The 12284-nt window shown below is 50.4% G+C and overlaps 1 protein-coding gene across 2 annotated transcripts in view; it reads left to right on the top strand.

Moving 5' to 3' along the window:
* Nucleotides 1–12284, top strand: part of SORL1 (sortilin related receptor 1) — a 153432-nt gene that overhangs the window by 129015 nt on the left and 12133 nt on the right. The window contains exons 36-43 of one of the 2 annotated variants that reach the window (XM_053928621.2): nt 702–818; nt 1050–1150; nt 1928–2000; nt 5383–5465; nt 6630–6726; nt 8545–8729; nt 9604–9723; nt 10525–10689. In XM_053928621.2, the coding sequence (XP_053784596.1) occupies nt 702–818; nt 1050–1150; nt 1928–2000; nt 5383–5465; nt 6630–6726; nt 8545–8729; nt 9604–9723; nt 10525–10689 (941 nt within the window). Of the gene's footprint in view, nt 1–701; nt 819–1045; nt 1151–1927; nt 2001–5382; nt 5466–6629; nt 6727–8544; nt 8730–9603; nt 9724–10524; nt 10690–12284 lie in introns of both variants that reach the window. The other variant, XM_053928620.2, reaches the window with a different exon arrangement.

Raw genomic sequence — 12284 nt, 5'->3', positions numbered from 1 at the left:
AGCGAGTGTCTGCCTTCCCTCTGTGAAATCTCCCAGTTCAAACATCCGTGCACTCTGGACGGGTTCCCCTCCCCCTGGTGACATGTTGACATTTAAGGTACACTTGCCTCTGTGTCCTATGGTTTCCCCTTCAGTCAGGAACTGGAAGGGGGCAGGAGGGCTTTTCCCTTTGTCCATCACTGTCTAGCCTCACACAAATGCTGCACAATGACTTCCTCCTGCCCTGTCTCTGCCCGGAGGTGGCGAATCTGTCCTCACACGCGCTGCCTTAGTTTGGTTACAGGGTGGGGCTCAGTGGGGAGGCTGGCTCACTGCCTCAGGTAGCCTCCTCCTATGGCCCCTGTCTCCCTCCAATGTTGGGTCTGGCCAGGTCTACCTGTATCAAAGGGAAGACTGTTTGTCACAGTGGCTGTTGGAGGACCAGGGCCCATGGAGACTCAGCATACTCCATTAACTAGACCGTGCAGCCCTGGTGGGCACAAATGTCTCTTAGACTCGGCTGCGCTGTGGTCTGATGCACAGCTTGCATTGTGGGAGGCGGAAAGGTTTCTTGTCCATGTGACCACCACCAACAGCCCTTTCTAGGAGAAAGGTCACAGAGCCAGCCCCAGAGTCTTTCTTGTCCTTGTTTTAAGCTCAGGGAAATTCCTCCAGTTGACCAGTTTGCAGATGGGTTTTAACCCCATTTGATTCTCTTCTAGTGCCAGATGCCCCTCAAAATCTCCAGCTGTCACTCCCCAGGGAAGCGGAAGGTGTCATTGTGGGCCACTGGACTCCTCCCAGCCACACCCACGGCCTCATTCGAGAATACATTGTGAGTGTCTTCCAGGCATGGACCGTGCGGGTCGGGGTCTGGAGCAGGTTTCTGGGTCTGTGCTGGGGCAGAGGTGTGTTCTGGGTGACTAGGGTTTGATTTGTAAATCACGATCCATCTCGTAGAACATTTTGCTCCCCTCTCTGCTCTCTCCTCTGGTCTCCCTGTAGGGTGTTAGGATGCCCCAGACCTCTGGTTCCGTCTCACGAGACACATTTGTGTCCCCCCTAGGTAGAATACAGCAGGAGCGGCTCCAGGATGTGGGCCTCGCAGAGGGCCGCTAGCAACTTCACAGAAATAGAGAACTTACTGGTCAACACCCAGTACACTGTCCGGGTGAGTCTCCCAGCGTCTCGGCCCCTGGCTCAGTCGCAGAAGGTGGGGAGGTGGGTCCTGTTTCCTGAGAGCTCCCTGCTTACCTTTGCGTGATGCTTGGCAGTGTGCGTAGTACCCAGCCCCTTGCCCGGAGGGGTGATTTTTTTTCACTCTCTTAACCCACTGTCACAGAGAGCTTGCAGTCAGGCTTTCCCCAGATAACCGAGAGTGTGGGCACCGCTGCTTTGCTGCCTTTTGCCCAGGGTCTCCGCACACTTCCCAGCTGCTGGGCTTCCACACTGACCTCTTCCTCTTCGTCTGTGGCTGCAGGGTGATGCCACGCTCTAAGTGGCATTTATAAACTGATACTGTGAGGGTCTTACAAAACATGTTATCCCTCTCTCGAGTATAAAAGGTAGATTTTGTGCAGATGTGTTTGTTGAGAGCCTTAAGTGCATGCGTGGGCTGCCTTACACTGATGAGTCCCTCGATGCCCTTTTCCACGCGTGTGTACAGTTGGGAGTGAACATACGGACACACACACACTCACCCCCGCTCTTCAGAAAAACCTGGACCTTTCAGAATCTCAGTGGTAGTCCCATTCCCTGCACCCAGGCTCCTTCCTGTTGCCTCTTCCCCCTCTCACTTCAGTTGCTGGGGCCTCTGAATGACCTGCCTCCCTCTGCGTATACGTTTTTATATCCCATTGCCAAAGTCTCACTCCTTCAGCTCCCTTGCAGTGCTTGCTGTTGGTGTGTTGCCTTTATTCTGTACTAATTCGTACTCTGATTTGAAAAGGTGGCTGCAGTGACTAGTCGTGGAATAGGAAACTGGAGTGATGCCAAGTCCATTACCACCACAAAAGGAAAAGGTAAATGATCCCGCCTTTGCAGACTCACAGAAGTGAGCAGCCCTGTAGAAGTAACTTCCAGTGTGACTGGAAGATGCCGACGCATAGATTAGAAATCTCCCACGGCCTCTTCCCCCAGCACGTGCAACGGGTGCAGCCTTTCTGGGTGACTCTTGGATTATTCCTCCTCTTAGAACTGAGCATTTCCTTTTTTAAAAAGATTTTTAGAATTTATTTAGTTTTTGAGCGAGGGGAAGGGAGGGAGAAAGAAGGAGAGAAACGTCGACCGGTTGCCTCTCCTAGGTGCCCCCACTGGGGACCGGACCTACAACCCAGGCACCTGCCCTGACCAGGATCAAACCTTTAGCTTTGTGGGACGAAGCCCAGCCTGCTCAGCCACACCGGTCAGAGCAGGACTGAGCACCCTCTATCGTGCAAACACACAAAGGGAGTGCAAGGGCCAAAAGCCCTGGCCCTTTGTGCTTAGGCACAATACCCAAAGCAGAAGGCGTCCTTGCCTTCCACTGAAGGCGCACATTCCTTTATGGTGTTTTCGGTAGAGCGCTGTGCAAACACGCACCGCAGCTCCTGGCAGCAACACCACACGGTGTGCAGGGGTAGTTTCCTGCACTGGCGTTGGTAGTACGGCGGCTGGTTGCTGCCAAAGACCAGGTAGTCTGGAGTGCCTTCCACTTGGCATGCATCAGCTCATCTGATTGAACTCTGAGAGCAGATAAGGAACTGCCAAAAGGTTACATCAATTATCACACAATCGGTAAGTGACAGAGCCCGGTGGGAACCTGATCTGCCTGACCCCCAGGCCTATGCCCTTGACCACCGTGAGCCTGGCTACCTGGCTGGGACGTGCGTGTGGCTGCCGTGTGGCCCGGCTTGCTTGGCGACTGGCTTGTCACCTGGCACGACTGGCATGTGTGTCTCAGGAGGGCAGAGACCTGGTCTGGTTTCCTCTGCTCTGTCACTGGCACCAAATACGAACCAATGGGACAGTTGATGAATGAGTGAATTGAAGCAATTAAATGAAGGTTCTGGCACACTTTGGGAGGCAGACTGCATCCCACCTGCCTGAATGGTTTTCTTGATCTTAGCCTTGGCAATGGGCGCTTTTATTTATGGACTTTTGGGTATCAAAGCCAAAATTGTGGCACAGAATGTGGTTGGGTATTTTACTTTAACCTGGATCTGTGAAAAGTAGGCTCTGGGTCTCGAAGAAGCACCGTCTGGCAGCCTCTAAAGTCTGGGGGCGTTGAGGTCAGGACTGCGGGCAGCCACATTCAGTGAAGCCGTCTGTCTTTGCACGGTTCGGAAAGGGGTGCTGACTTTACACCACCCTAGAATTCTTACTGTGGTGTCCCTGCTTTCTATAAAACCAGAGTCAAAATATACCACCTCTACATGCTGAAAAGAAGTGATTTTGGAATGTCAACAAAAAACGTATACTTTGAACTTCCTAGGCATAACTCACACCTTCCTTTCACAATCTCAGTGGGTGGTTGCTTCTCTTAAAATTCTCTTATATGATTTTGATGAATCGTAGATCCTGGCGCCCGTTTGGTTGGAGTCTATGCAGGAGGCAGCTGTGTGCTAAGTCAGAAAGAATCGTATCTGTGACCTCCTATCCTAATAATGTCAAGACGACGAAGGAGGCAAATAGCAGTGGCATCAACCAGAAGCACCACATTAATTAGTGAGTGTGGTGGATTAATAATAGCAATGGGAAAAGCCACCAGTTAGCCAGCACTTTCTTTTTTAAAAATATTTTTTTGAAAGATTTTATGTATTTATTTTTAGAGAGAGGGGAAGGGAAGGAGAAAGAGAGGGAGAGAAGTATTAATGAGTGGTTGCCTCTTGCATGCCCCCTGCTGGGGACCTGGCCCGCAACCCAGGCATGTGCCCTGACTGGGAATCGAACTGGTGACCCTTTGGTTCGCAGCCCGCGCTCAGTCCACTGAGCCACACCAGCCAGGGCTTTAAGATTTTATTTATTTATTTTTAGAGAGAAGGGAAAGGAGAGAGAAGGAGAGGGAGAGAAATATTGATATGTGAGAGAAACAGCAATTGGTTGCCTCTCAAACGTGCCCCAACGGGGGGGACTGAAACTACCACCCTGGCACATGCCCTGACCAGGAATCACACCGGCGACCTTTTGCTTTGCAGGGTGACGCTCAACCCACTGAGCCACACCGGTCAGGTACCCAGCACCTTGTGTAGAGTAAGCACTGTGTTTGCTACTTTACATGAATTGACCTCTCAGCTCGTATCAATGCCACAAGCATTCTTAAGCTCAGTCTGTAGCTGAGGGCACATGTTCAGAGGGGATCCCGACCTGTCCCCAGTCACGAGATTATAACTCAGGTCAGCTTAGTAGCAGCACCTGCACTGTTTTGCTCTGAGTCGGCTGCCTGAAGTGCCTAATATCCTTGTTTTCTCTGGTTACTGTGTTTTCCTCAAGCCCAGTTTCATTACACAATTCATTCTCTAGAGGAACTCCTCCAGATTTTGACATATCTCTTTGCCACTGAATCTTATCCACTCCTTTGAGGCTCTCTCACCTTGCCGGCATAGGAGGCCTGTATGCTGAGAGTCTAATACGCAAGTTGTCATTTAAACATTATCTCTTGAGAGTATTTATCCCATTGAGTCCGTTTCGACTTTGTATAGCAGCGCCCTGTGGGCCTTGGTGGACAGACCTTCACCAGGGCCCGTGGGATCCTGGTCGCGTAGGCTGAGATCTGGCTTTTCCCTCTGCTGCCCTCCTTCCCCTTGCCCTTTCTCCGGTTGGTGGTGGCTTTCACAGGGAACACTTGACTGGGAAGGGAGAGAAAGGGAGTATTAGTTGAGTGCTAGGCACTTCACATACATCATTTTAGTGAATTTTCCCAGCTCTCTAAAGTGTAGACTGCATCTTCAGGATCAATGAGGATAAGTACTTGCCCCAGGTACCCAGTTCATGTCCAAACAGGAATGTGAACTCAGGTGTGTCAGATGCTGGAGACTGCTATTCCCGTTTGCCATGCTCACCTTTGCATTCTCGATGTGCCGTGCATCCTGCTGTCGTCCTTCCCAGAGGACTCGAGGCCCCTGGGTCTCTGTTCGTGCCAGTAAAGATGGTGCTCACCGTGCTCTCTGCCCTGGGCGGAAACAGGGTTGTTTTGGGGCCATACGTGGTGGAACATCACGGCCCGACTTACCTGCCAGGACAGCTGTGTACTCACCTGGTAACTGGGCCCACCACAGCTTCCGGAAAGCAGGTGAAGGACACAGATGAGTGATAGCAGCCAGAGAAGCACCCTTTCTTCTCCGCAGAAGGAGCGCTCTGTCTCTGGAGCCTCGCCCCTCCCTTTCAGCTCAGGGCGTCACTCACTGAAATCCTTTTCGTTTTCAGTGATCCCACCGCCAGACATCCACATTGACAGCTGTGGCGACACCTCGCTGAGCTTCACCCTGACCATGGAGACGGACATCAAGGTAGCGTTGAAATTTCAAATGGCCATCAGGCGGGGTCTTGCTCCATGTGGGAACTAACGCAGCAGAGTGCAGAGAGATCCAGGGAATCACCAGGGCATCAAGCTGAAACACCAGGGCGAGGCCAGGCCCTTTCCCCACCAAGAGCAACTTCAGTTTTCACAGGCACTTATTCTGCCTCTGCCTGGTGCCTTTCTTTTCTAATCACGTAATTAAATGGTTCACAGCTAGAGTGCAAATCAGGAGGTGGTGTGAACAGAATACGTGTGCCCTGTGATTTTCAGCTTTATTGGATTTCCTGGTGCTAACTGCTAATGCAGAGGTTCCTGCCGTGGAAGAGTCTTAGGAGAGAGGTGCTTGGAAACATAGCCACTTAGGCCCACCCAGGATCTTCCTCTTCCATCATCACCACCCGTCTGCCCAGCCCCTCTGCAGAGCCAGCAGCTGTGCCATGGTTACCTGCGCTCCGTGGTTTCTCAGGCTAACACTACCTTGCACAGTGTCCTTTCTTGTCCAGGTCCCCTCACAGCCCTCCCTGTCTGTGAAGTCTGGATGGGTCCTTGTGCCATTTACTGAACTACACTTTGATGTCATGCCTTTGGCTTCAGAGACAGAGGATGCAGTTGCTGGCCTCAGGTGGACCATGTCTGTCTGGTGTTTGGTGTTGAAAACCTTTTATTTGTTGTCCCAAATTTAAAGATCTTGAGATCAAACCCTTCCAGGAGCTCAGGATTTGGACAAGGCAGTCTCCCCGGATGGTGGATGCACTTGCTCCTGTTAGACCGCGAGGTCCAACCCAAACCCCGCTGAGCTGACCTCTCGGCCTCAACGGCAAAGACCACCTGAGCTGAGATTTATCCTCAATGACTGTAACCTGGTTATTTTTTCAGTTTTTCCTCTTTTTGCCTTTATTAATTGGTTCTCATCCTTTTATTCTATATTAATTTTTTGTTTCATTGAATGTATGTTTTATATTATAAATGGAATCACATTTGTTTTTAGAAGTAGGTGGCATATCACTAAACATTCAATGACAGCACGAATGGAGCTGGCGGAAAGGTCGAAAGAAACCGCCTGCCCACTGTGAGGAACAAGGAGGTGGGGGACCCCAGGTTTGCAGTGCTCTGTGGCTGCTCTGCTTGTGACATGTGTTCTGGCTCCTGGCAGGTGAATGGCTATGTGGTGAACCTCTTTTGGGCATTTGACACCCACAAACAAGAGAAGAGAACTTTGAACTTTCGAGGGAGCATCTTGTCACACAAAGGTAACACCTGTGAGCTTATCTGTGTGACAGGAAAGAGTAGGCTAGACCAGTGCTTTTTGGCGCTGGAAGTGGGGGGAGGGGTGTGTGTGGAGGGCTCCTCGGGCCACCATTTGGGGGCAGAGTGAGGATACTGTGAATGACTCCTGATCCCAGGGAAGGGATCCCCTGGGGGTTCCTAAGCCGCCATCTAACCTGATGGCTCCTAATGGAAATCGGAGACTTCAAAGGAAAAAAAAACTGGAAAGAAGCCAGATTGACCCCACACAGATGATTTTTGAGTTCCAAAAGGAAGAGTTCCTGGATTCAGTACCTGTCTCCCTTCTGGCTTGGTGTGCCCCTTCCTTGCTGATAGGAGGAGCACGGGGCCTGGTGTGTTACTGGTGTTCAGTCAACGTCCGTCCAAGGAGCAGGCGAGCGAGCCAAGAGAAGGGAGGGAGCTGTCCAACTCCTCCCATGTGTGTGAGAATGCCACGGCCCCTCTAAGATTCTCATACCCGAAAGGGGCTCAAGGAAGGATTTAATTTATTTCAGATTTAATTTAATGTATTTACTTCCGTGGTGGAGGCTACCTGTGAATGTGGAGAATGACACGGCCGCGATTCCTTTCCTCTTCTGGCCTGTTTGCAAAGTGCTTTTGATTGTGTTGTATTCCTGATGGGAGATCAGTCACCATCTCTCTGTGTCTCTGGCAAATGAAGGTTGCCCAAGGAGGCTGCACAGGAACGAAAGCAGCACTGAGAACTTTGTGCTGGCACTTGCTGGGCCCTCAGTGTGTTGTTTCACGTAACCCAGTAACCAGTCTCTGGTATATGCTCATTTTGCTGATGAGAAAAAAGGTTCAGAGATTATTAAGCAATCCCTCAGAAGAAGCGAGGACGAGAATTTGAACCCACTCCCACTTTTCTAATTCCAGGGCCTGTGACGTCATTGCTCCCATGGGACACCAGTGGAAATAGGGTCAAGAGGAAAGGCTTGGCTATTGCCTGAAGCTGTGCGGGGCTAGCTGTGTGCCAGCCGCAGGCCAGGCACTTTCCTTATAAACTTTTTAAAAGAAATCTCCAAAAAATATTGCTATCTTTTTCTCTTACAAACTAAAAAAATGGAGTTAGAGAGTTTGAATACTTCGATCAAGGTGATACAACTGAAGTGTAGAGTCACACCTTGAACCCAGCGTTGTTCTGGCTCCGAAAGCCGTCCTGTTCACTGTACTTCTGCATTTCCACCTCTTAGAAAGGGGACACATGCTTCTTATAGCACATCTAGAAAACAAAAAACGTATAATAAAAATTATAAATTTCCTATAATTTCAATTCCCGTGATAACCACTTTCAAATTTCAGATATTTTCTGAACTAAAATTTTCTCTTCTTTATCCTTTTTATGAAATGAGAATGATACTATATGTAGTTTTATATCCTGCCTTTTTACTTAACATGAAATTGCGAGAATTTTTTCAATCTCATTAAATATTCTCGGAAACAACTTTTACTGGCTCCGTAACAGTTTGTGGAATAGGCGTGAAGGCGGGGCGTGTGGGCTGTCTCGCTGCTGCCCTGTCCCCAGGCAGTCGGAGCGTGCCGCTTCCGCTGTGACGAATGCCGTGCGGACGTCCTGGCTGCACCGTGGGGCTCCTCTCTGATTTCCTGGGGTAACCAGCTTGGAGGTTATGTTACCTGTAGGAGTCATTAATAAATCACTCTGAATGATTCTGTAAAATGATGCAAGTCCTTCAACATGTGGGGCTCCCTTAAACTGAGAGATTACACCTAAAATAAGAGTGTGTATATCAGGACACAAACTCCCTGTTCTATGTTCGCAGTTGGCAACCTGACAGCTCAAACATCCTATGAGATTTCTGCGTGGGCCAAGACAGAATTAGGGGATAGTCCTTTGGCATTTGAGCATGTCACAACCAAAGGCATCCGCCCCCCTGCTCCCAGCCTCAAAGCCAGGGCCGTTAATCAGACGGCAGTGGAATGTGCCTGGACCGGCCCCAGGAATGTGGTAAGTCAGCCTGGACAACCCGCCCAGTGTCTGCACAGAGGGGGGCACGATGCTGTGAACTACCTGTGGGTTTGGACCACAGCCCACTTGGCCTCAGCCCTGCTGAAAGCTGCTCCTTTGGCTTCCAGAGGGGTCCAGTGCAGCTGCCGGTGGAAGGCTCTCACCTTCCTCCGCCATTCACTTGGCTCTCCATGACACTGACGTCCATCATCACTCTCCGTGTGCAGGGCCCTTCATCGTCTGCCCTGGCTCCCTTGGCTCTTAGACCCCATCTCTGGCCTCTGGCTGGCCCCACTCCTCGCCATGGTGGCTCAGGCCCACTCAGGCACTGAGCCGTGGCTCTGGCCTGGTCATCCCAGCTCAGTAAGAAGCACAGCTCTGCTGAGGCAGAGGGATGGACGTGTGTCCACTGGGTAGCTGCCAATATCTGCCCTGCTGCTCACCCTCCACAGGTTTGTGCAGCTTCCTGCCCCACTTGGCACTGCTGCTCGGCTCCCCATGTTGGGGCTTCACACTGGTTGAGTGCTACCCTTTTTGGAGATCCCCCTCTTGTCCCTGGATCATTGTGTAGTCTTTTAGTGTAGCATCTAATTGTTCCATGTTTGCAACATGTTGCTTACATTGTATCTCTTTTCCTTCTCTGCTGTCAATCCCGAGGTCTTTGAGGGCGGAGACCATGGCCAGTTCCCTCTGCAGGGGTGGGTGCCGCCCTGGCCCGGCCTGCCTCTCTGGGTGCTGAGGAAGTGAATACTGAATGAAGACTTAGCTCTGAGCCCTCTTGACATGGTTCCCTGGGTCTTAAATTAGGGACTTGAGGGGAATGAGGTCTCTGGCCACCGAGCCCATGTTCTGTTGTTTTCTCTCCTCATGCCAGGTTTACGGCATCTTCTATGCTACATCCTTTCTTGACCTCTATCGAAACCCGAAGAGTGAGACGACATCACTGCACAACAAGACAGTCATTGTCAGTAGGGATGAGCAGTACTTATTCCTGGTAAGCATCCCGTTCCAGAAAGCCCAGAGGAGCTTCTCTTTTTAGAGGATGTATCAATTCCCGAGTTCTCAGCGCCAATCCAGGACCCGGGGCACTGGAGGGTGGGCTGCAGGATCCGTGTTTGTGGGCGGAGGATCATTCCTCACTCACACAGCAGCACTGTGCTTGTCTGGAACAGTCGTGGGTGGCCTCGCCCGCCGCGGCTCCACACTGGAGGACTGAGGACTTAACAAGGGCATCACAGGACTAGATGAGAGCTTTTGTCGAATTCTACTTCTAGGAACTTAGCCCACATACTCTTAACACATGTGTCAAGATACATGGGAAAAGATGTTAAATATACTATCGCTTGCGATTGCAACAGATTTGAAACTAATGTCTGTCGAGAGAGGACTGGTTACAAATAGCGTAGGTCCCCTACAAGGGCTGCAGGACAAGTGTCCAGAAGAGAGACAGGACAACTCTGAACATGTCAGCGGGGAGTCTCCAGGCTGTATTGTTAAGGGAAAAGTTAACACAATGTGTGTGATGTTCTCACTGGTGTGACTCTGTGTACATGTGTGCATCTGTAAGTGTGCGACTGTACACACACGCACGACTGTCTGCACTTATATGTGCATAAGACGTTTCTGAAAGGAAACAAAAAACTGTCACTAGTGGCACCTCTGGGAAGACAAATTAGGCGTCTAGGGTAGGTGGGGAATCATTTTACATCACATCCCGTTTCGTGCCATTGTAATCGCGCCCGTTGGAAAAATGGCTCAGTGAGAATGGCGTGAGTTCACAGGGCGCTTGTTTCAGGTTCGTGTGGTGGAGCCGTACGAGGGGCCGGCCTCTGAGTATGCGGTGGTGAGGATGATCCCAGACAGCAGGCTCCCGCCTCGTCACCTGCACGCGGTTCGCACAGACAAAACTTCGGCTGTTATTAAGTGGGAATCCCCGTATGACTCTCCCGACAAGGACTTGGTGAGTGGGCCCCTGGTCCCAGAATCCTTGCTGCTGCTTAGTGTGGTCTGGGGCCAAGAGGGGAGGACCCCATATTAGAGCAAGAACCATAGGCCTGGTGATTAGAGCTCAGCATGAGGCCCCCCTTCTGTCTGGCCAAACTTAGGGGGTCATTATAGGTGCCTCATCTGAGCTGTCCCTTCCCCATTATTCCCAGCTGCAGTACTGGTTTGTCCCTCCTCCTCTGCCTTCTCACATTCCCCTTGCTGGCCTCCCAGAATGGATTGGCCGACAAAGGCCTGCAGGCCAAGCCCAGGCTGTTGCTGTGTTTGAAAAGCGTGTAATTAAAACCAAGTACACCCATCGTTCCCGTGTTATCTGTGGCTGCTTTCATGCTGCAAGTTGCAGAGCAAAGCCCTGGTGGTGGAGACCACCTGGCTCTCAACGCGGAAAATACTGAGGAGCTGGACTCTCACATGAAGGTTTGCTGGCCCCCCTAAAAGAGGAGGCATTGGACCTAGAAAACACTCGCATTTCTCTTGCCCCAGTCTGCTTGTCCCTCCGTCCTCTCTGCCCAGCCCAGCCCCAGTAGTACTTATTTATTTATTTTAAAGTATATTTTATCAATTATGCTATTACAGTTGTCCCAATTTTTTTTCTCCCCTTTTTCCCCTCTACCCTGTACCACCCTCCCTCCAGCATTTCCCCCCTTAGGTCATGTCCGTGGGTCGTACATATAAGTTCTTTGGCTTCTTCATTTCCTATACTATTCTTAACCTTCCTCTGTCTATTTTGTACCTACCATTTATGCTTCTTATTCCCTGTACCTTTTCCCCCATTCTGTCCCCTCCCCATCCCTGCTGATAACCCTCCATGTGATCTCCATTTCTGTGAATCTGTTCCTGTTCTAGTTGTTTGCTTAGTTCACTTTTGGTTTTGTTTTTTTAGGTTCGCTTATTGATAGTTGTGAGTTTGTTGTCATTTTACTGTTTATATTTTTTATCTTCTTCTTTTTCTTCTATAAGTTCCTTTAACATTTCATATAATAAGGGCTGGGTGATGATGAGCTCCTTTAATTTGACCTTGTCTGGGAAGCACTTTATCTGCCCTTCCATTCTAAATGAAAGCTTTGCTGGATAGAGTCATCTTGGATGTAGGTCCTTGCCTTTCATGACCTCAAATACTTCTGTCCAGCCCCTTCTTGCCTGTAAGGTCTCTTTGGAGAAATCAGCTGACAGCCTTAACACTTGGTTGCAGAGATGCCTCCTGACTCTCAGTGTCTTCCTGAGGACTGCCTGTCCCTCTGTGTCCCCCTTTTCCCCACATATGTAAGGAGCGGCCTGGGAGAGAGCAAGTAAAGCTTGTCCTTTGACCACGTTCATTCATTATCTCCTCTGACAACCTCCCAAAACTGTCCCAGTGGTGGAGAGAAAGAAGTTGAACCCTGGATTTGGGGTTTTCTTGCCTGTTTCAATCTACCTGCTGATGCCACAGTGAATATGGCTTTTCCTGGAGTTGTTACTGGGTTGAATTGGTAATTCTCTGCACAATCCTGGCAGTGAGAACTTGTTGTAAGATTGGCTGTAGCCACCCAGAGGCCCCCCAAGAGCAGAGCT

The sequence above is a fragment of the Desmodus rotundus genome, chromosome 7, assembly GCF_022682495.2.
Source record: "Desmodus rotundus isolate HL8 chromosome 7, HLdesRot8A.1, whole genome shotgun sequence".
Taxonomy (NCBI): Eukaryota; Metazoa; Chordata; class Mammalia; order Chiroptera; family Phyllostomidae; genus Desmodus; species Desmodus rotundus.
This window is presented reverse-complemented; position numbering and strand designations above follow the sequence as displayed.